General features: G+C 44.4%; 1 protein-coding gene across 1 annotated transcript in view; it reads left to right on the plus strand.

Moving 5' to 3' along the window:
* Positions 1-4,523: 4,523 nt before the first annotated feature.
* LOC115907888 (transcription initiation factor TFIID subunit 4-like) overlaps positions 4,524-24,385 on the plus strand; it is a 153,339-nt gene continuing 133,477 nt past the window's right edge. Inside the window, 7 exon segments of the mRNA XM_030956090.1 lie at positions 4,524-4,761; positions 4,763-4,880; positions 4,883-5,092; positions 5,095-5,339; positions 5,341-5,542; positions 9,289-9,461; positions 23,866-23,997. Of these exon segments, the coding sequence (XP_030811950.1) occupies positions 4,540-4,761; positions 4,763-4,880; positions 4,883-5,092; positions 5,095-5,339; positions 5,341-5,542; positions 9,289-9,461; positions 23,866-23,997 (1,302 nt within the window). The 5' untranslated portion in view covers positions 4,524-4,539.

The following is a 24,385-nucleotide window of genomic DNA, read 5'->3' on the forward strand; positions in this document are numbered from 1 at the left end:
CCCACGGGGGCTGCTGTGGTGGCACCTCCCTGCTCCCCCAGGGCCATCCCAGAGCCCAGGGCACAGCAGTGTGTCCGTGTGGCTCTGCAGTATCCCCAGGCAGGAGCCTGCACAGCCTCTGTGCGCCATCTGCTCAGGGCTGGCACTGCCCAGGGCAGGAGCTGTGTGCATGGGCAGGGGCAGCTCCTGGGCTCAGGCCCTGCCCGTGGCTCTGGGGCCATGGCTGGGCCCGGAGCAGAGCCTGGGCCCTGCTCTGCCCCTCCCTGCTCACAGGGACACCCAGGCCTGAGGGCCCCTCTCAGCTGTCCTTAGGCTGAACAGGCTTAACAACCTTTTCTGAAACAACCTGTAAGTTTCTGGAAGACAGAAGTTGGCCAGAATGAATAACAAAAACAAAACAAAACCCAAAACAGACTGTGACGGTGTTCACAGGGGTCTGAGGATGAGGGAAGAGATGAGGATCTGACTCCATGTTTCAGAAGGCTTGATTTATTATTTTATGATATATATTACATTAAAACTATACTAAAGGAATAGAAGAGAAGGTTTCATCAGAAGGCTAGCTAAGCTAAGAATAGAATGGAAAGAATGATAACAAAGGCAGCTGTCCCGGACTCTCTGTCCGAGCCAGCTGGGCTGTGATTGGCCATTAATGATAAACATCCAACATGGGCCAATCACAGATGCACCTGTAGCATTCCACAGCAGCAGATAATCATTGGTTACATTTTGTTCCTGAGGCCTCTCAGCTTCTCAGGAGGAAAAAATCCTGAAGAAAGGATTTTCATGGAAAGATGTCGGCGACAACAGACAAACAAAAAATCTGCACAAATGCCTAGGAATAGAAAACTACCCCCCTTGAAACACTTAAGGGCTGAATTCTAACCATCTTGATGACAAATATTCCTAAGTCTCACCATCAAGTCCTGTCTAAGTTATTAAACAAGTATTTACAATTAACTTTGCAAGCTCCAAAATTCCTATAAGCCATTTTTAAAATGAAATTCATTTTCAACTGAAGTTCATGAAACTAAATTTAGGCATATTCTTCCTTCCAAGCCATGGACCCAGGTTTGGTGAAGGACCTAGAGCAGAAATCTTATGAAGACCGGCTGAGGGAGCTGGGAAGGGGCTCAGCCTGGAGCAAAGGAGGCTCAGGGGGCCCTTGTGGCTCTGCACAGCTCCTGCCAGGAGGGCACAGCCGGGGGGTCGGGCTGTGCTCCAGGAACAGGGACAGGAGCAGAGGGAACAGCCTCAAGTGATGCCAAAGGAGGTTCAGGTTGGATATTGGGAAACATTTCTGCATTGGAAGGGGCTCTCAGGCTGCCCAGGGCAGACTCCCAGTCCCTGGAGGGAAAAACATGAGGGTGTGGCACTTGGGGACATGGGTTAGTGGTGGCCTTGGCAGTGCTGAGGGAATCTTAGAGGTCTTTTTTAACCCACACCTATGCTATTCCTAGGACACCTCTTAGTACTCTAGTCATCTTTGTGCTCTCCAATTTCTGGAGTTTATAATTTGTATGTCATACTTAAAATGAGCGGCCAAAGGAATATTTTTATAGTGTAAAGTGAATTTCAATAACATAGATAAAGAGTTCTTCATTTTAAGAAGTTATCTCAAAATCTTATCTGAATTGGTAAGTAACATCTTGATATTAAATTTAAACTTAAGATGGTTAAATTGTATCTTTGAAGGCACTGAAAGTGTGCATTTGAGACAAACCCACAACACATAAGAGGAGAATAGTGCTCCTTTCTAAGCACTTTCACTTCTGGAGAGACAATAGATTACTTGTCCCCATGCCTTGTTCTCACTCCATGCAGCTGAACAGGGCAGGGGGACTTTGCTGTTATTAATATTTTATGTTCCTGAGTTATGAATGACAAACTTGGGCTCTGAGCAGGGCTCAGGCCTGAGCAGTGCTGAGAACTGAAGAGCAGCTCAACAAGTTCTGAGGTGGATTTTCTTTACAGGCAATTTTGAAACCATGGTTGGAAGTTAACTTTGCTAAAGACCATTCTTTATCTCAAACAGAAAATAATTCAGGAAAGACTGTATCTAAAAAGATCAGATGAGATGAACACAGATTTTTTTTTTGTATTCTGCACATATATAGCTCTGAAAATGAAAGAGCAACAAATATATTCAGGAATGGTTTTTGTGATGAAATGCATGAAAATATTTGGAAAATATTTTTATAATAGAATGAATACAAAAATTCACAGAGATTCTGTACTTTACTAGAAGTATTTTTCCCTATGTAAAAGCTCAAGCCCAAAGGCAGTTTCAGCAACAATTTTATAAATATTCTTAGGTATATCCTCACCTCTTGACTTGAAGGAAGTCCATTGTGAGTCAGTATATATCATGTTTTTTTTAATAAAACATTCTATTACACTTCCTTACCCTGTGTGTTTATATATATAAAAAAATGACTCAATTTAAAAGGGCTGGAGAGAAATACAAATTAATGTTTTACAGATTACCCATGCACAAATGTACGTTCAAATTGTAATACTTGCCATTTTCTCTGTCCAGTCAGGAGATAACTTTTAGCTTCTAAATTTACAAAGCAATTCAGTTTTTTCCAGGATGGTTTTTATGGAAATAACCAGTTTAATGCCACAGTATTAGAAAAATGGGCACTAAAATTTGTTTCATAGTCAGGGCTAATTGCAGAATCATATGTCTAGTTTTCCATTCTCTTATGAAAACTCTGGAGATGGTCGCATGCAAATGAAGTTCAGAAGCAACTTAGTGAGGACTGCATGGAATTTTCTCTGATAAAATCAATAAAGTTTGTGACTCAAAAGTAATATTGGATAGATTTCAATTTTTTCCATCCCAAATAATTATTCTTTATATTTGTGCAATAGCAAATTGAAACTTAATATCTACTATGTTTTAATTAAACTTCCAGGTAGAAGCATTTGTTAAAAATCCAAATTTAATTTAGCTGTAGCACTCCACTAAAGCAATGCTCATTTTGTAAGCAAGTTTTTGATGTATAGATCTGTTGTGTACATTTAATGCTGCTTTTCATAAACACTGCTGCACTTTCCCATTCATGCCCTGCACCATCTCCTGCTCATACACCCTACCACACCTTTGGACCTTCAGTATTTTCACTTTCTTGAAGAAATATGCACTGGTTTAATTTCAGGAGACATTTAAACTTATCCTTATTAAACTGGTACAACCTATATTTAATGCATTTTCAAGGCGGTTTCTTTTGATGCATCATGAACTTGCTCCTAAAGGACAATCAGGAAGAACTACCCTGAATAAAAATGTAACCTGCTTTGAGAGGAACAGAGCAGCCAGGAGCAGTGTGAGCCCAGCGAGTCTCACACGGCAGGACCGAGAAGATTGAGCCAGGACTGGAGAGGAGCTGAGCCAGCCCCGCTCCTTCCCACCAGAGCATGGAGCAGGTCAATGTCCTTATCCACTGAGACACCTTTTCCAGTTTTTTGGAAAACCCTGAGAGATGACAAAATGAGGAATGATTCACCACTTCAGAGCAGAGCAGCAGCTCCAGTACATCCCAGTGCTGTTGCAGGCTGGCACACACAGATCTGGAACCTAAGCTGCTGCCGGGGTCACAAATCCATGGTTGCCCCTTGTGTGTCATTCATACGGGAAAACGTTTTTATTTGCAGGGTCCTCTCGGACACACTGTCATTAGTTAAAAACCCGATGATTTAGGACCACTGTCTTTCTCTTAAGGTATTTCAGAGCGTGTGAGGAAGCGCTGGTGGGAAAAGGGCACACAGGAGTGCGACAACAAAAGCGTTAACAGCAAAATTAACTACCTTGAATTTCCCGCGAGGATGCCGAGGGAGCAGCGCGCCGGGGCAGCTGCTCTGGCAATGCAAAGAGCCTTAGTTTTGTTTTCCAAATCTTCTGAAACAGCGTCCCCGTTAGGAAATTGTATCACTGCAGCCATCCCGGTCTGGCTGGGGCAGCAGCTGTGGATCCCGGTAACTGCAGAGCGGAGCAGTGAAACCGTGAGCTGTGCGTGCCTTCGGCTTTGGGACAGCTCTGCCCGCTTTGGGACAGCTCTGCCCGCTGCACATCCCGGCTTTGGGCCACCCGGGGCGGTTCGCTCGCTTCTCCCGACGGGAGGGAAGGGCCTCGCCGGCCGCCGCCGCCTCTGCGGACACCCGGGCCGGGGAGAGTGCTGCACACCCCGCGTCCGTCCCTACGGCACCTCCCCGCACCCGCTGCCGCCCCGCGGCTTCCCCAGGGGCATCGCCGCCCTCTCCCTGGGCGGCCGCACCCGCTAGGCTGCTCGGGCAGTCCCAGTCCCAGTCCAGGTGCCGGTTCTGGGCGCGCTCCCGCCCGGGTTGTCGCTGTCCCGGTGCCAGTTCTGGGCACGCTCCCGCCCGGACGGTGCCGGTTCTGGGCGCGCTCCCGCTCGGGCGGTCTCGGGTCCCGCCCCGGGGCGGGGCGGAGGCGGCGGCCCCTCCCATGGTGCCCCGCGCGCGGCAGAGCCCCGCGCATGCGCAGAGCGCCGCCGGCTCCCAGCTCAGCGCAAGATGGCGGCGGGCGCGTCGGACCCACTGGAGGAGATGCTGCTCTTCTCCGAGGAGGTGGACGAGAAGGCGCTCAGCGACCTGGTGGGATCCCTGGAATCGCAGCTGGCCGGCGGCCGCGGCCCCGCCGAGCCGCCCCCGTCCAGGACCTCCGCCCCGTCCCAGCAGCCGCAGCAGGGGAGCCTGGCGGGGGGCAGCAGCCCCGGCCGGCAGCAGCACGGCCGCCCCCGCGCCCCCTCCCGCGCCCGGGGCAGGGGAGGCGGCGGGACCCCCCGGCAGCGCGGGGAGCCGAGCCCCCGCCCAGGGGCCTCTCCCGGCCCCGTCTCCCCCGGCGGCGGCGGCAGCGGCGGCGGGAGGGGAGCGAGTGTAAACAGTAGTAGTGTGCAGCAATCACATGGAGCGGCTCCCGGCGGCGGCAGCCCCGCCGCTCCCGCCCCGCCGCAGCCCGCCGCCCCTGCCCAGCCTGTCAACAACCATGTGGCCGCTGCAGCCGCCGCCGCGCGGGACGCGGGGAGCCCCGGCCCCGGCCCCAGCCCGCCCGCCGCCGACGGCGCGCCCGGGGCCGCGGGGGCGGCGGAGCGGCGGGAGCGGCCGAGGGCGCCGCCGCTGCCCCCGCGCCGCGCCCCGGCCAGGCGGCGCCCAACGGGGAGGGCGCGGGGGCCCGGCCGGCCGCGGTGCCGCCCGGCAGCGGGCACGGCGGGGCCGCCGCCGCGCAGCCCCAGCCCGCGCCCGGCGCGCTGCCCGCGGTCACCGCGCTCGGCGCCTCCGCCAGCCCTGCGCCCGCACCGCCGGCCCCGGGCTCGGCCCCGCCGGCCCCCGCGGCCCCCCGCCGCGCCTAAGCCCGCGGTCACCGCCAAGGCGGGCGCTGCCCTGCCCGCCGCCCCCCAGGCCGTGTCGCCGCGGCCGGCGCTGGGCGCTGCGCCCCGGATCGTGGCCCCGCAGCTGATCGTGCGGCCGCCGCCGCAGACCACCATCCAGCTGCCGCCCGGCTTCACCATCCCGCCCGGTAAGTGCCGCGCTGCACTCCCGCCGCTCGCTCTCACCTTCTGCTCTTGCCGAGGGCTCTCCTTCCCCCAAAGCTGTCATGTCCCCGCTGCTCGGCGTGCTGGAAACCGAAGAAGAGGCACCTGTCTGAGGGCACCGTCTGACGAAGCGGCTGCCGCTAATTAGGGTGTAACTGGTACGGCTAATGCAGGGTAATTGCAGCTGCTGCTGGTGAGTTACTGGTTTTGTCCTGGGGAGAGCGGCGGTCACGGTGAGTTACCCTGTGGTGGTGTAGTTGGGCAGCGGATAAAAAGCCGGAGAGCTGGAGTGGAGCCTAAGGATAACTTTATATCTGTTTTAAAGGACTTCTGCTTTACACTTGATAGTCTTGAAAAGTTTTTCTTCTTGAATGAATGGTTTCTGCTGTGAACCGTGTGTTAAATGTGTGTAATCTAAAATTTATAATTTCAGTAACTGTGATAATGTCATTGTTGTGTGAGGGTAGTCTTCACATCACCAGATTTTATTTCCAACTCTGAAGCAATCATGTCCTCCTTGTACTCCTCTAAGTTTCTTAACTTTAATTACTAAAAATTTAAGTTCAGCAAGGTTGCTAGCTAACCAAGCCAGCATCCCTTCATCCTCATGATTCTTACTCTTATCCTGTTATTGTTCCATGTGAAGGGTACTGTGGTCCCCTTACTTAGATTTTCATATTGCAAAACTTGGGTATGTTCATGTCTTCTTGATTTAGCAGCTGATTTAGCATTTAAGCTAATTCTTTTATTTCCTGTTAACATAAATAGCACGTTAAGATGTGGACCTCTTGATGTAGTCTGAAAAAGCAGAGTTCTTCCAACTTATTTATTGAAATATTTGATACTTATAAGCTAAGTAGAGCAGCAATGTTATGATGTAGTTGTTTGCCTCTGAGTGGACTTTTAGTAGGTGTGTATTTGGCCCTAGTTTATGAAAAATCCTCCAGAATCTGCTGCTCCAAACATACAAAACTTGGTGGTTTTGTGAAGACCCAACTAACTCGAAACAGATAAGTTGCTGTCCAGACTGTGTGCCCTTAGCCTTTGCCTCCCTTTGTTAATCTGCTGAAGATTTCTCTATGCAGATGATAACTGTGCATTGTAACTTTGCATAGTTTCTGAAGTTCATTGTGTCAATACTTTGTTACTTTCAAACAGAAGAGGGAAAACTGAGCCTTGGAAACAGTCTGATCCAGGATTTAAGAAATGTTAAGGAAATAATACGCCAGAAAGTTTTAATTCGAATTTTTTTTATTACAAGATAGTTGGAAATCCATTAAATTTGTATAAACATGAAGATAGTATGTTCTAAAAGGAAATTTTCAGAAAATACAGTGTTATTTTTGAGTTTTTAACTTGTGGATCATTTATAATTAATCTGAAACTCCCGTATAGCAAACTTCTATATAAAACAGAAATTCGGATTCAGTTTTTGAGAACAGGTTATTTTAGCATATAATGCTCCTAAGTTGTGCATTTCATCTTTATGTGACTGACAGGAAGGTAAAATTAATCTCATAATTTAACTGGCTTCTAACTTGCACCAGCTGCTCAGTAACAGGAATTTGTAGTCCTCCAACCTGAATTAAAATATAATGTTAACACATGAGCATTTATTCATTTATAGTAGTAATCGTGTCTGCAAATTTGATGGAGGCTGTGTGGCACGTGTTTCGATTCATTTGTCATTTCCACTCAGTTTTTCTCTATTCAGAATTAGGTTTAGAAAATGGGAAGATAAATTAAGAACACACCTGTGATTCGGTGTAATGCAAGTAGAACATGTGCTTTTTAATGTGTGGAAGGTATTATCCTATGAGGATTTTTATATAAGGCTCACAGTCATGATCACAGAAGTGATAACCCGTTTGGCCAGTTGGCATATTCGGGTGTCCAGATGGTTTAGGAATGGCATATACCAAATACATCAGCTGCTTGCAGGATTTTCTGCAACTATAAACTGTGAAGCTTGGTGCATAAATGGCTAATGGACCTTAAAAGTTACCTTTCAGATGAGTTTTTAATGAGTTTCTTTCAACTTCCTATTTAAATTACTCTTGGCTTTGAGAGAGAGTTATTATTATTATGGCTTTTGGATGTGGTCCTTGCTGTAGCTCTGTATGCCTGTTACCTTAAACTTGATTTCCACGAGTATTTAGTTTATAGTGGCAGAAATTTGCCTTCTGTTTGTGTTTGTAGCAGGAAAGGTTGGCTGGGAGCACCCAGCTCTGTGAGTGAGGGCTTTTATGTGTGCTGCAGTTCTCTCACGTGTTCATCCCACAATTGGGATTTGCTTTTTCCATGTCAGACTGAAAGATTTTCTTGCTGTAGGGCTCTGAAATCTGTTATAAGAGTGTTTGAATTTCTTTATCCTCAGGGTATTGTACAAACTGTGTCCTTTTAGCAAGATGTTGTAACTGGGAAGTTAACAATTAAAACTAGGCTTAAGCTGTTACCTTTAGAATTGGATATAAGATTTACCTTCTTCATTTTCCTTTGAAAAGTTAAAAAAGTATATGAAGCAATTTGCACATAGAGGTAGGTTGTAGAAACAGTGTCTACTGACCCTGTTATCAGCAGACTGAAAGTGACTTCGTAGGTTTTTAGTTTTTGGTTCTCTAGTAGTTGGACAAGATGTTTTTTTGTTTATTTGACCTGTTGTTTCCTATGTAGGTTAAATTATTAAAATGTACTCTGGAACTAACTTGGAAATTCTTTTTAACAGTCTGTCTGGAGAACTGCTTCTTAGTTCTGAGAGAACTATGAGAAGAACATTACATGCTTTGCAGTGACCTTGAATGTGTGAAACTCCAGCATCCATAGACCAACTTAGCCATTGTCTCCCTTTTTCTGACCTGCTGACTCCAAAACTTTGGGCACAGCTTGATGGCAATGGCTCTGTTGTGTAGAAGGCCTCTATTTGTGAGGTGTTTTTACAAGAAAATAATCTGAAAAAATTATCATGTACTTCTAGAAAGTATTAGAAAACACTTGCCAATTTTCTAACGTTTCTGCCCTTTGTGGTTGTGTGCTGAGGAGTTGTGTTGGTTCTCTGGGCCTGGCAGTATTTGCTGTTGGTGTTTAAACCAAGGTAGTGAGTGCCTCCCAAAGTGGTGATGCTGGGTACCAAATGGATTAATCTGCTCATGCTCAGGGTTAAGTAAATCTCAGATGTTGTATACTCAGAAATGTGACTGGCCAGTGTTTGCATGTCTCCTAAGCTGTGGTTTAGTAAAGCTCTTGGATCTTTCTCCAAGTCTTATTCTTCCAGATACCAGAAATTTTAACATTATTTGTGGTATCTGGAAGAATAAGACTTGTAGAAAGTCTTGGTGCCTGGTCTGCATGTACTCAGTTGTGTTCCCAGCAGCTGCCTTGTCCTTCGAGTTTATTTTTAATGAGTATTTATTTCTAATTTTACTCTCCTGACCCTGACTAGACTGCGAGAAATCACTGTCCCCCAAACACTCCAGTGGCTGCTTTTTCCATCACTGCTTTCCATAAACTGCAGTTGTTTAAATTCCAAACTGAATTGGGTCTGCTAGTGGGGGCTCCCTTTCTTCTTTGAGATCAAATCTCGTGTTACACGAGAATCAAAAAGAGATGCACTCCAGGGAATGCTGTACAGTGCCACAGGTGCCCTTTGCTGTGCATTCTGTGGTCAGATGGTTGTGTCTGTGTTCTCCCTGCTGCTCACCTGCTGTGCAGTGACTGTTCCTTGTGCCCCCAGGGATGGTCCTGGTGCGCACGGACGCCGGGCAGCTCGTGATGGTGCCCCAGCAGGCTCTGGCCCAGGCTCAGATGCAGGCCCAGGTGCAGACACAGGGACAGGGTCCTGCCAACATGTCACCCAGGCTTTCTGTGCCCACTACTGGCCCCGTTTTTCGCCTGTCAACAGCTCAGGTATGTCTGGCTTGATTTACCTTTGGTGCATTATGTCTTACACATTATTACCTCATATGTTTCTGCAACTGTGCTTTCCTCCCCTTTTTGTTGTGAAAACAGGAAATACTTATTCAAATGCTGTTTATTTTATGAGGCCTAGGATTTTTTTCTTAATTTAAGGAAAAAATCTGCTTTAGAGAGTCTCTTAAAGATCTGTTCAGACTGAGAGATGATTGGAGGCTGCAAATCTCAGTCTTAGTCTGGACTGTCTGTCACTGGTTTAATAAGTGTCCCTTGCTGCTCTGAATCAGAGGCACGGTGATATCCCAGCATGCTGAATCCCAGGATAGCTAATTTCACTGGACATTAGAAAAGAGAAAGCCAATCACATTCTATCCAAGGATTTGCAATAAATTTAAAATAACTTTTAAAATATATTTTATTTAAAAGAAAGATTTGATTCTTCTAATTTGCTTCTGGCTGTGATCTGTCTACACTGAAAGTTTATCCTGTGTTGTGAGTACATTTCCCTTTTTCTAGGGATTGATAGATAGAGTGCTTTCCTGTCTCAAACTCATTAGTGGAATGTGCTGATTTGAGCTTGGAGCTAATTTATTTTCTGGGGTGGATGTGGGGTGGTCTTGTGTTTGTTTGGTTTTGGTGTTTTGTTTTTGTGTGGGTTATTTTTTAAATTTCTTTGAAGGCTGCATTGGTTTAAAAGTTTGTAGAGAGGCAATTTAGCCTGGGGCCATTTAGGGCTAGAACTGAGCTGCTTTACTAAAATTTGGAGACAAACATCTTTGGATCTTAGTACAGGGCTGCTGTGCCACAGCAATAAGAGGCAGAGTTTAAGGTGGTTTTGCCTAAGGTGTGTGTTTGCAGAAGAGATAGGTAATTCTGTGTGGAAAAATGAAAAAGGTGCCTTTACAACTTTTTAGTTTTTGTAGAAGTTGCTTAAAATAAGTTTAGCAGATATTTCCCAATATTTATCATTTCATTACTTTCCCTTTATATGCTTTATGTATCACACCATATAAAAGATTTTAAAGTTTAATTCAAAACTGAAAACAATAATAAACATTTCAGATGAGAAGTAAACTGGAATAAATTTGGAGAATTGGAAATAGAAACACGAGGCAATCTATTAACCACAGAGTAGCAAATTAGACTGTAAGTTTTAGAAGTGAGTGTACCTAGGAAGAGTGTAGCTCAGGGTCAGGAAAGACATAAATGAAAGCCTGGAAACACTTGGGAAAACTTTATGCTCTCAAAAGAGAGCTAAATGCAGTATTGGATGAAATTTGTTAAAGAACTCTTTGCAGAAAAGGCAGCCATGCAATGTTTAGATTTGTGGTATCTGGAAGAATAAGACTTGTAGAAACCTGCAAAGAGAAATGTATTCCAGGAAAAATAAACAGAGATAAGCCTGTGTTTGTTGACAGATTTTTTTTAACTAGTTTGATGACAACAAAATTGCAGCCAATTCCTGAATTTGTACATCTGTCTTTGGTTGTTGGGGCCTTTCTTTGCAAAGAAGTGCAGTCACTTCTTTGGTAATTACTACAAGCAGATGTTGCAGCAATGGCTCCTGAGACAAGTGCATGGTGTAAATGCAGAACAGGTGTGTGGTGGGACTGTACCACAAATGGGACCCAAGTCTGTTAGTTTTAGCTGTTTTTGTTCTATACTCTTAGTTTTTATGTGGCCAATATTAATTAATAGTGAATTAAAATTCACCATGGAAGCATTCATAACAGATATTAACAAATTGTTTGTAATTTGAAGATTTCTGAGGAATAATCTTTACTGCACTTGGAAGGAAATGTGCAGAAATGTAGATCCCCTGCTTGGCTCTGGGCTCACTCTGGGGTTTGGATCCCAAAGTCAGCAGCCTTAAGAGGAGTGCAAAGAAAATGTAGACCACATTGATCTCAGGCAGCTGTTCTCTGCTTGTATGAAGCAGTTAATGTTGCAGAAGGGATATAATCCTACTTGATGGATTTCCATAAAAATAAACCCATGAGGATAGGATGTTCAGGTGTTTGCAGAGTCAGCTGGAATCTGGAGGGGTTCAGGTATTAGAAAGTTGAGTTTGTTTTGTGCAGGGTTCTGCCCAGGTGGATGAACACCCACTGCACTGTAGGTGTTCCTTTGCAGTACCTGCTGCTGACACACTGGCTCAGAACACAGGAAGCCAGCAAGGCCTTAGGAATGATCAATATCTTGAAAAATTCAAAAGTTGGATTATTTTAGTGTAGGGGGATTAGAATAATGATATTGTAGCTCGTCAGGATTCATTTCCTTTGAAAATCTTAGTGGTAACTGCCCAAACTGTACTGCATCATTTCTGTATTTGTTGTAATTAACAGGGTTAAGAAATAATTAATATTACCCTTGGGAAATTTACATTGAATTTCCCTGACTCTGCATTTGATCTTCAGAGTCTTATGCTTATGTTTTATATATGTTTGACCTTAGAGTGTTCTTTAAAAATTGTGGTCGACAGCCTCTTAAAACAAGATGGTAAAGATGTAAATTCTAAAGGTATATCTAATCAGAACTAGACATGAGACTTCTTTTTTGATTAGGTGGATGGTTTTAAACCAGAGACTGTTCATTGGTTTTCCAGATGAAATGTTCAATGATAAATATTATGCTAAGGTTTTAGAAATGTCAGTTATTTGTTTAAGTAGTCATTATAATGAGTTGATTCAGAGATCAACTTCTAAAATAAAGGAAATTTTGTGTACTGAAAAATAATTTTTTCAGGGAGTTTTAATTAAGCTGTTTTCTTCCAGGATTTCTTTCTGGTGGTCAGAAAGCTGAATTCAGCGAATTAAAATTTCCAGAAGAAGTTTAAAATTAATCAAAAATAATGTGCTAGGTTTTTATGTGTATAGAGTATGAATGTTCAAGGGTCAATGGTGTCCACTGTGACTGAAACACAGGAAAATTCTGGTGCCATTAGCTCAAGACAGACAGAATATAAACATTATTTGCCTGACTCCTGTAAAGTGTTTTGTGAGATGGATGACCATGCCAGGCTATGGAGTTTTAACCTTTCTTTCTTATATTAGTGGCATGGTTGGTATTTTACTGTATAGAGCTCAACTTAATTACTATATCTTTATTCAAATATTTTCAGATAGCTTTATTTGGATTAAAATGCAGAATGCTTACATTTGTAGAGCTTAGCATTGTATTTTTAGTCACTGAGTTTGCATTTTATCCTTCTATTACCTATGTAGAAAGTCAGCACAGGTGAAAACTTGCAGTCTGCCTTAAGGATTCTGGGAAATAATATCTTATGAAGAATGTATCAGAAAAAGACATGGCCTTCATACTTTATGGGTATTAGGGTCACTGGTCTGCAGATTGTCCTAATTTTTAGCCTGTATCAGGTGTCACAAGTTGCTCAGCTAAGTGATTGTTTTCAGTGTTCATTTGTTTATACACTTTAAATAATTATTGTGGTGAAAAGTCTGTTGTGAGCTATACAGCTAGGTGTAAAATACAGGATAGTAAATGCCAAAGAAATTGTAAAAGCTGGCAGTTACTTTTGGCAACTCATTAAGAAGTGTTGAGAGTGATAACTGGAGAACATCATAAAATGTGTTTGGAATTACTTTTTTTAAAACTAGAAGGAGTGTCTGAAAAACTCCCAAGTGTTCATCTAAATTTGAAAGTTCTTTGGTTCTCTCCCCTTGACAACTGTGTAATTTCTCCACTCTCAGAAAAGGGGGGGAAAATAAGGCAGTGTTTTAAGTGTTCTGAAATAAGATCAACTTGGCCAATACATGCAGAGCTGTTCAGGTTCTAAACCCCTTCTGCAGCCTGGGTACTACTGTAAGATTTTTCTTTCCATCCCCTGGGCTGTCATTTGCTCACAGGTATTTTGGAGGAGAATGAACCAGGTTTTCCGTGAAAATTCCTCTAACTTCAGCAGCTGGGCTGGTATCCAGGACAGTATGTGAGGAAGGAGCCACCTTTCTCTGGGAACAGTGGAAGCTGCTGAGACAAGGAAGGTGTAATGTGTGTCCTGAGGAATTGGTGTAAGGGCTGAAGTAAAGGCTTTCCTTAAAGACAGTGGCTCTTTCCTTGCCTGTTCTGTTGTTGAAGGTTCAGAAATTAGATGTTTGTATACAGTAGTACTTACCCCTGTGGGGAACTGATAGAGCCACCCCTCTTCCCTTCCCAAGTTTAAAAGGAGGTGAGTTTGGATTGAAGTGCCAAAGACAAGAGTTCAGGAAGACTGAGATCCGTAACTCCTGTTGTTCCCACCTTGCTGTGTCCTGTGGGTGTGTTCCAGTCCTGCCATGATGAATGCTTCAGCTGGGCACTCAAGGCACACTATGGAGTGGCACAGCACACTTAAATCTCATGTTTCTTATTCTTTGATTGCTTGGATTTGCTATTTAAGTTGTGTGACTTCTGCTGTTTATAGTATCTTTGTGTTGTGTTTTGCAGCTTTCAGGAGTAGAGGCAGATGTAGAGCTTGGGTGCACTTTTGTGTTAGATTCTTGGGAGAAGAGAGGCAAATCCATTTTGAAAGGAAGACTTGGGTTCTTCTTAACTCTTAGGTGGGATAATCTTTGATTAGACATTTAATTATGCTCCTCATAAATGCTGCTGTGTAAAGCATGAATGAAATCTGATTGTTTCCATTCTTAGTGGGATTCTGGAAAACTGGAAAACAAGCACAGGCCTTGTGGGGAGGGTCTCAGCTGGGTTAATGTGAGGCTGAGCTGGGAGCTGCTGGGGTTGGACATGTGTCCCAGGAGGATGGATGGATGGATGGATGGATGGGTGATGGATGGACAGACGGAGGATAGATGGATGCATGGATGGATGGATGGATGGATGGGTGATGGATGGACAGACGGACGGACAGACAGACGGATGGACGGACAGACGGATGGATGGATGGATGGATGGATGAGGGAGTATGGATGGGTGATGGACGGATGGATGGACAGACGGACAGACAGACGGATGGATGGACAGACGGATGGACAGATGGATGGATGGACAGACAGACGGAGGATGGATGGATGGATGGATGGATGGATGGATGGATGGATGGATGAGGGAGTATGGATGGGTGATGGATGGACAGACAGATGGAGGATGGATGGACGGACGGACGGACGGATGGATGCATGGATCCTGGCAGTAACAACAGTGCAGACAGCAGTAACTGAGAGATGTATTCTTACAATGTTCCTGGTTTCTTTAAAATATTCAAGAAAAACATGAGTATGTGCAATTGTACCAAATAACGTCTTTAATTTAGTTCAAACTGTAAGATTGCATAGGATTGTAATGGGAATGTTAATGGTTGGACTCCCTGACCTTTGAGACCTTTTCCAACCTAAATGAATCTACAATTCTGTGATATTAAATACTCTTAGCTGCAGTTTTTCTCCAGTGTTTTATTTTGTTTAGAGAAAAATTGCAAAATACTCAGGTATATTAAAAGTATTTTTCATATCAGTGCAGTTACAAGAGGCTTGTTTGGTTTTTTTAAATTGGTATCTCAGGGTTTACATGGAAATAGTTGGTCTTCCCTGAGTATTATAATAATCTTTGGATGCATTAAAAAGTGCAAGTTTGTTGTACTGTGCAAGTGATAATGTGCATCTTTTGAAAAACATGCTCTGGATGCTTTTGACTTAGCTGTGCATATTTTTTTAATTTAACTGTTTTTTTTCTTTGTGGTTTTAGTTTCCTTTTACTTTTTGGTTGACATTAATTCTAGCTGAATATTAATAATTTTTTAATGTTGCCAAAATTTAATCAGCTTTAGAACATTAGCTAAGGTACAGAATTTTTAGGAAACAAGTCATAATTGGTTGGAACTTAAATTGATCTTAGAAGAATTCTGCTCTGGATTCTTGCACTATGAGCAGCTCAAACAGTATGGGTTTGCTTGCTCTACTGTGTTCTTCAGAGATAATAAATAAATTCAGAAATCTTCTAAAACTGGCTATTAGATGGCATTAAATTTTTCCCTCCATATCTTGTTTTGAATTTTAGACTTGTGCAATTGTGAAAAATAGGGAGGTGCTGCCATCTAGTTTTCCTTTGCTGCGTTTCTTTTGTTTATCTGCATTTTTCATTTGTACACTTCATGGCTTTTCATGCCTTTGATGTGTTTTTTTACTGGCTTTCATTATCTTAATACCCAGGTGAGCTTACATTCATAACCAAATAGCAAAAAAAGTTGCTTATTTCAAATTATTTTAAATTGCAATTATTTTATGTTAGTGACAAAATTAAAGTGCTGCTGTAAACTAAGAATATAAAGTGAATATCATACAGGAAAGACCAATGTTGGCCTGGCCCACAGTATTTTATTTTGGAATATCTGTTATTGGAACTTCAGAGCAGGTGAAAGAGTGTATATTGGAGTTTTCATGGGACTGCTGCTGAAAATGGATTTGGCTTCAGAGTTTATGAATGTTTTTGTTTCAAGTTTGATTCAAAATGTGTTTTTCATTACTAAGTTTTTGTATATTTTTAGTGATCAGAAAAGGCAGTTATGTGTGAAGTTTGATGGTTTAGTGGTTTTTTTTTGTTGTCTAAACAGCTTGATATATATTTTTAAGAAAATGACAGTTTTTCTAGCTTTCTTTTTTCTTGCTTTAGGCATTTTTCTAACTTCTACTCTTTGAATTGGAATTTTATATAATGAACTTTACTGTTGTGTTTTCTGTGTTTTGATACTCACTTTCTGTTAAGTTTTACTTTGCCATCTGTTTTTAAAATGAGGAAAAAAACAGTTTTTTGAGGGTGTGCCAGGCAGTGCATCCCCTGCTCTGGCTGTGCCTTGTTTTTGTGCCTTGTGGAACGTGCCCTGAGCAGCAGCAGCAGCTCAGGCTGTGCCTTCCCTTGGTGCTGAGGGCACTCTGAGCCTGCCTGATGGTTCCCAAGCTGCTGTCCTTGCTAAATCAGAGCCTTGCAAATCTGAGATTGATCAGGTCAAACACTCATACCTGGGTTTTGAGCACTGTTTATATTTTTATGGCAACTTTGGTATTTTTTTCTCACTTACTTATTATTGACTCTTGTTTTTCTTTCTGTTTTCACATTCTTTCTGCTTTTCCAACAAATGCTTGTTTTATTCTTTGCAGAAATTTTAAGCAGACAGATAAATCTTTGTAGTTGCTAAGTTGCCATTATCATCAGATAAACTATTCCATACTATTTCTTTTGTAGTGATGGTTTTTGGGCTTCTTTGTGGTGTTCTGGAGAATACATTTGTGGTAGTAGGGCAGGTCAGAGAGAGTAAGAAATGTGTGGTCCTTACTGTGCTTTAACCACAAAACTATTTTCCTTCTTTTCCTTCACAATGAGCGATTCTTTTCTGTATTAAGCAGACAATAGGTTTTCAGTACTTACAAATGATACTGTTTACATTTTTGTAGCATTGACACAACTCTAAAACTTAGAAAGCACTCAAAGTTAGTAAGGCTGTAATTTAAACATGCAAAGATTAGCAAGTGCTATAAAGGAGGTTCCTGAGCACTGTCACAGTGGCTGCCATGTGCACATGCATGACCATATACTACTGTTATTTTTAATTTCTTAATTTCTGTCCAGTGTGTAGGCTGGACAGTCCTAATTAATGAAGATTTATATAACATTTTTTCCTCTGTGCAGTGGGTTGCTTCAGGCTTACTTGTTGTCCCTCTCTGCAGTGGGAATTAATAACCAAGCAGGTTTTTCTGTGAAGCTTATCCCTGTAACAACTTTCTCAACAATGCAGTTAAGGGGATTACTAGCCTCCTTTTGTGAGTAGGAAATGGAGCCTAATTGTCTCTATTTTAAATATGGAATGAGAAATGCTGGTTAATTTATTGTGTTCAGTTGCAGCCATGGCCACTCCTGGTTGCAAACTCCATGCTTCAAGTTGGGCACTCATAAATACATTGATTTAATACATAACAGTATTGATTACAGTGGATTATCTCTATTTGCAGGCAGCACTAAGAACTAGAGGCAGGAGTGGAATCCAACTGAAGTGACAAAATTCAACTGGTTTTTATTCACCAGATATTTTGGATGAACCCTAATGATTGTAGGAGGACCAGCCACTTCACCTGAGCACAGAAAGTGCTTTGATGAGTATTTGCTTCAGCAGTAGGGGTTCTGGACTTAGAACCCCTGGTTTCTGGGGGTTTTCTCTTGTGGCCCCAGACTCCTCTGCCTGTCCTGTGTAATTGCTGCCAGTGTTTTCCTGCCCTGTTATCCCAAAGGGACACTGTGCATGTGGGGAACAGAGCAGCTTCTTCCCTGCTTTGGGTTCTGATGCTCCACTCAGTGACACTGTGGTGGTAGTGAAGGTTCTGCCTCTGCTGTTAGAGAAGCTGTTTCCAGTAATTTTCTGTAATTGTGCAAATATTAGGCTTTTAAAGGGATAATACTTTGGGTCAATTTTGCTGTATTTCTACTAGGCTGAAAAAAAATCAAATCTGATAAAAAAATTCCTCTGCATCTGCCACTGAAGTGGCTGTTCATGTGAACTGGAACCAGGCTTTCATTTATGCCTTTCCTGACTCTGAGCTACAGTCTTCCTAGCTGAGAGGCAGTCAGTCAGCTTGTGGAGCTTCTCCATGAACTCTTCAGAAGTTTCAGTCTCAGGAAGCAGAGTTTGCTGATGGGGAACATTTAATGGATTAATAGCAGTTCAGGCTACAGCCATGCCTGGAGGAAAGGTTATATGTGTTAGTTACTGAAAAATTATGTGCTAATTGACCCTGGCTGGACACCAGGTGCCCACCAGAGCCTCTCCATCCCTGCCCTCCTCAGCTGTACAAGGAGAGAAAATGTAAGGAAAGTTTTGGGAGTCAGGATAGAGATCCCTCACCAGTTACTGACACAGCGAAACAGGCTGGACTAGGGGAATTAATTCATTACCAATCAAATCAGAGTTGGATTATATGAGAAATAAAAACTCAATCTTTAAACAGCTTCTCCTCAGCCCTCCTTCCTGGGTTTAGCTTTACTCCCAGCTCTCTCCACCTCTGCCCTGAGTGGTGCAGGGGGATGGGGAATGGGGGCTGTGCTCAGCTCATCCCAGGTTGTCTCTGCTGCTCCTTCCTCCTCAGGGGAAGGGCTCCTCACATCTCCTGTGCTCCAGTGTGGGGTCCCTCCCACAGGGGACAGTGAGCTCCTTGAGCTTCTGCAGGCTGAGAGCTTCCCATGGGCTGCAGTCCTTCAGGAGCTGCTCCAGCCTGGTCCTTTCCATGGGTGCAGTCAGTGCTTCAGGAGCTGCTCCAGCCTGGTCCTTTCCATGGGTGCAGTCAGTGCTTCAGGAGCTGCTCCAGCCCTGCTCCTTGCTCACATGGCTGTGCCAGTCAAAGCTGTTCCAGCGAGCTGCTCTCTCCAGCCTGCCGGACCTGCTCCAGTGTGGGTTGCGGGGTCAGAGCTCCTCAGGCACCCCGCTGCTCCAGCGTGGGGGACGGTCCTTGATCCATGGGTGCAGCCAGGGCTGCAGGGAGCTGCTCTCAGCCTCCATGCTGGAGCCCATGGGCTGCAGGGGATCATCTGTGGTCCTTCGGAGCCCAGGGCTGCAGGGGATGATCTCTGGTCCATGCTGTTCCCCAGGGCTGCAGGGGGTGATCTCTGCTCCATGCGCAGCCCAGGGCTGCTGGGGACGATCTCTGGTCCATGCTGACCCCAGGGCTGCAGGGGGATGATCTCTGGTCCATGCTGTTCCCCAGGGCTGCAGGGGATGATCTCTGGTCCATGCTGAGCCCAGGGCTGCAGGGGGATGATCTCTGGTCCATGCTGCCGGGGCTGCAGGGGGATGATCTCTGCTCCATGCTGGAGCCCAGGGCTGCAGGGGATGATCTCTGGTCCTTGCTGTTCCCCAGGGCTGCAGGCGGGATGATCTCTGGTCCATGCTGAGCCCAGGGCTGCAGGGGATGATCTCTGGTCCATGCTGTTCCCCAGGGCTGCAGCGGGATGATCTCTGGTCCATGCTGTTCCCCAGGGCTGCAGGGGATGATCTCTGCTCCATGCTGTTCCCCAGGGCTGCAGGGGGATGATCTCTGGTCCATGCTGTTCCCCAGGGCTGCAGGGGGATGATCTCTGGTCCATGCTGTTCCCCAGGGCTGCAGGGGGATGATCTCTGGTCCATGCTGAGCCCAGGGCTGCAGGGGGATGATCTCTGGTCCATGCTGTTCCCCAGGGCTGGGGGGTCTCAGCTGCCTCTCCCTGGCTGCACCCCGGGCTCGGGGGTCTCAGCTCCAGCCCCTGGAGCAGCTCCTGCCCCTCCTGCCCTGCCCTGGGCTCTGCAGAGCTGCTCCTCTCACACATCCTCCCTGCTCTCAGCCAGCTGCAGTTCCAGGGGGATTTCCTCCCCCTTCCCAAGTGTCCCCAGAGGTGCTGCTGCTGTCACTGAGGGGCCCAGCCTTGGCCAGGGCCGGGTCTGTCCTGGAGCCGCTGGAATTGGCTCTGCCGGCCACAGGGGAAGCTTCTGGCAGCTTCTCACAGAGCCCCCAGCACCTCAACCTGGCCATGCCAGCCCAGTGCAAGTGAGCTCCCAGATTTGACCTTTGAGCTTGTGCTTCTGCCAGTGTCTGTGATCCCACTTCAGATTGTCTTTGTTAAACAGTGCCCTTGATTGTTTGAGGCATCTCAGATGGCATCTTAGCATGGGTTGTTGAGTTTATAAGAAGTCTTCTAGATTAAGGATTAGAAATAAAGTTGAATTTCATTTCAGATTTTGCAAATTTAAATCTAAACTTAAAGATCTTGTGATAATTGAGTTTTGCATAACACTTAGTGAAGCCATGTATTGGAAGATGTAAAGAGGAATCGCAATCGGTATTGTGAAAAACTTGGCTTTTGTGTAGTGTTTGTTCAAATGTTATTGGGGTATTTTCTTCTTTTTAGTTGATAGTGGCCAAGTTTATTGACAGGAATGAAAAATGTATGGAACTTACTTGTCAACAGTGAGCTCTAGTGCAGAACCTGTGCTGCTGGTACCTGCAGGGTTGGTCAGTAGGTGGTTCTGCAGTACAAAGTACAAGTTTTGTTCCCAAGGATTTGCATACTAACCTCTGACAGTTTGAATATGCAATGCAATCTCTAAAATTGCTAGTCCTGCCTTGGCAGTGACAAATAATCTTTGGTTCTTTTGATTGTTTCCTCCATATTCAAGTGACTTGCTTTTCCAAATGCAGCCTCGTGTATTCCTCGAAATAGAGAGAAGCTTGTTTGTGCACAGCAGGTAGAGGGGATTCTCTCCCAAGCTTTGCCTCCCTATTCATGTGCCCAGAGCTCTGGGGAGAAGGAAAGTGGAGATGTTGTCTAAGCAGTGAATTTATAGGACACAGAGTTTTTCTGCACTGCGAACAAATCCAGTGTGCTCTGACAGCCTAAGTGGAAGTGACTTGTTGCACCCTGGAATCAGAGTCACTTGTGTTAAAGTGTGACTTGGACGGGCAGAACAAGCCTTGGGACTCCCCTCTTACAGGCTGTCCCTCCTGGGATCCTCCTTTCCCCTTTCCCTGAGCTGTGTGCCCAGAGCCAGCTCAGGTCTGTGTGGAGCTACAGCTCTCCCAAGCTTTGCCTCCCTATTTAGGTGCCTAGAGGTCTGGGGTGAGGGAAAGTAGAGATGTTGTCTAAGGAGTGAATTTATAGGACACAGAGTTGCACAATTCCAATGTGCTCTGACAGCCTAAGTGGAAGTGACTTGTTGCACCCTGGAATCAGAGTATTGGCTGTGTTACCTGTGTGACCTGGGCAGGTAGAACAAGCCTTGGGACCCCCCCTTGCAGGCTGTCCCTCCTGGAATCCTCCTTTTCCCTGTAGCACTGAGCTGTGTGCACAGAGCCAGCTCAGCCTGGGTGCCTCATTGCTCCTTCATGGTCTGGCTTGCTGCCTGCCAGTGTCTGAGCACAGGGCAAAAGGCTCTTCAGTGTTACTTCTGTGTATTTAGGGAATGTAAAAACTAATAAAAAATAATAGTTAAGTTTGAAAATGTATTTCTTTCTAACTCTTCTGGTAATTTCAGAATTTAGTAGCATCCTACCAAACCTCAGCAGCTTTTCCTCAAGGAACACCATGAATTCTTTTAGATTCTTCCAGGAGGAACTTGACACACTTGTTGTGATTTTTTGTTAAAATAATATTGATAATTTTTGTTTTCTCTTTGACATTTCTCATGAGATCTGTTTACAAGTTTCCTTCATAGAAAACACACCTTTTTCTTTCTAAATCTTTTTTATCAGTTCTCGAAGAATTCATGTTGGGAATCCTTTGAGTATCTTCTGGCAACTTGTAGCTGTCACTTGAAGATCATTTCCATGATACTTAAGAATTTCTCCAGGCTAGTTCCTTGTTATGTTTCTCATCCCTTCATTTCAGACTTACCTTTTTAACCCCTCTAAATTTTGGATCCACGTTAATAAACCATTGCATTACTTTGTTTGCAGTTCTCTGGTGGTGAGGGATTTCTTCATATCCAGCACTTTAGTAGATTTTACTGCCATTTTCTATTCAAGGCTTTTGTCACTATTGATTTTTAAAACCAAGGGTGAATTTAGTTTCCAAGTTTCACAGTTTGCTGCTGAGGTTTGGCACATGGGAATACATTCTTAGTTGGGCATTATAATAGTGAAAATTTATATTTTAATTATGTGCAGTTTTATTTTCCAGTATGTTCCTGTGATGAAAAATGGGCATTTATTAGCTGAGAAAAATTCTCTAGCTTGCAGTCTCACTCTGTATTTGTGGATTTCTGGCTGCAGCTCTTGCCTGGAAGCTGATAGCTGCCAGAAATGCCCCTGGTTATCTGCTTTTTTCCTAAATCCTCACTTCTGGAAGCCCAGACTGATAAGGGGGCAAATATCACAGGCAAGCTAAGTTCTTAGGCTGGAAATTGATTATAAGCAAGTGAATTAGATACACAATATTTATATTTCAAATGCAGCACTCATTAGGTAGATATAATTTTATTCAACCAGTATTTTAAAATACTTGGTCATTTTTATAATGAAGAAAAGAGGCGTAGGGTCTTTAAAACAGAAGAAGCTTTTGTGGTCTTTCTTAGAAAAAACCAGATAATTCTGCCTCTTCATGATGATGCTGTTTATTGTCTCTAGGCTATCTCAGCATGGAAGGCATCCCTAGTCAAGATTTTAAAAATCTTGAAAGCTATACAAACAAAAAAAAGGGGTTTGTTCAGATGTCAGGTAGATTTATTTGATTTGTTTTCTTTCCTCCTTTTTTCCCCCAAGTACAGAAGATTGATATCCAGTAGATGATGTTGCTGGACTGATTTGTAAGGAATCCTTGGGGCTTTGAATGCCTGCCTGGGCTTCTGTTCCTTTTGGAGATATTTTAGAGTACACTAGATGTTCTTTGGAGAAGTATTTAATAGACAATGTAAGAATCTAAAATAAGCAGTTCTTTATAAAATATGAATTTTAGAGGCATGAATTAAAATTTAAATCAAAGAAAACTAGTTTTATCTTGTGAGAAGCAACATCAGCCATGATTTATTACTCTATCCACTTAGAAAAATTGTCTTTTTCAAGTGTGTGAATGCAAATCTTAATAAATGCAAGTTATAAGACACCAGTGTGTCCTCCATTTTTAGTAATGTGTGGTTCTCATTTTGTCATAATTGCCATGTTGTGTGATGCATTTCGTTTATAATGGTATTTACCTTCCTGCAGAATTAAGTAACTTCTCTGGAGACAATTTTTAATTCCTAAATCTTGTCCTTTTGTAAGATGGCAAGAGATTTCAGTCTTGCAATGAAAATAAATCACAAAATAAGTAATATGATTGCTAAAAAAGATAAATTTCCTGAGCTATAGAATGTACTATTGACTGAAAGGCTGTAGGTCAGTCATTTTCCTTTGTCTGCTCTTCATATTGCAGTTGCTGTCTGGATACAGAGTCTGTGTTCTATGACAAAGGCTCTCCCGGTGCTTAGATTTTGTTTCTCTGCAAGTCAATTTCTGTATAATCCAATCTGAAGTTAAGAATATTTTTCTGCTTTCTAAATTTTCTGTCCATATTAATTCCATAAAGAAAAAGCACTACAACAGGCCCATAAATACCAAGAGGACCAGTATGTGTTACTGGCAATGATAAACTCAAATATTGATGAATACTGACATGTAAATATTACAACTGAATTAATGCATCAATGTTTTTGCAGGTCACATTTGTTTTTTCCAATCTTTTCCATATAGCTCTATGACTAATAGCTTTCAGGAGAAGTACTGCAAAGCTGTCATTGAACATGAGAAAGCTGATTTTTCCAGTATTTGTGAATATACATATAAAAACACATTACTAGGTTTGATTTTTTTTTCTTAGTATTAATAATTATTAAAAATCCTTGGAGATCAAGTTACTAAGGAGAAAAAAACTAAAACTCTCATTTTTCCTTTCTCAGCAGCCAACGTCCGTGGGCACCTCCAGCGTCCGCCTGGGGCTCCCGGTGCAGGCCAAGGTGGTGCCATCGACAGCGGCGCCCGCCAGCGCCACAGCCACGCTGCCAGGAGGGGCTGTGCTGTCCCACACCACGGTCAGGGCCTGCTGGGGACACTGCCAGGGCTGGGGAACTGGGGCTGGGATCCAGGGCTGGGACTGCCAGGGCTGGGGACTCAGTGCCCATGCTGGGGACTCAGTGCCCGTGCTGGGGACTCGGTGCCCGTGCTGGGGACAGACACTGCCCATGCTGGGGACTCAGTGCCCGTGCTGGGGGCAGAGACTGCCCGAGCTGGGGGCAGAGACTGCCCGTGCTGGGGGCAGACACTGCCCGTGCTGGGGGCAGACACTGCCCGTGCTGGGGGCACACTACCAGGGCTGGGGACACACTGCCCGAGCTGGGGGCAGAGACTGCCCGTGCTGGGGGCAGACACTGCCCGTGCTGGGGGCACACTACCAGGGCTGGGGACACACTGCCCGAGCTG

Source organism: Camarhynchus parvulus, chromosome 11 (genome assembly GCF_901933205.1).
Source record: "Camarhynchus parvulus chromosome 11, STF_HiC, whole genome shotgun sequence".
NCBI classification, from domain to species: Eukaryota; Metazoa; Chordata; class Aves; order Passeriformes; family Thraupidae; genus Camarhynchus; species Camarhynchus parvulus.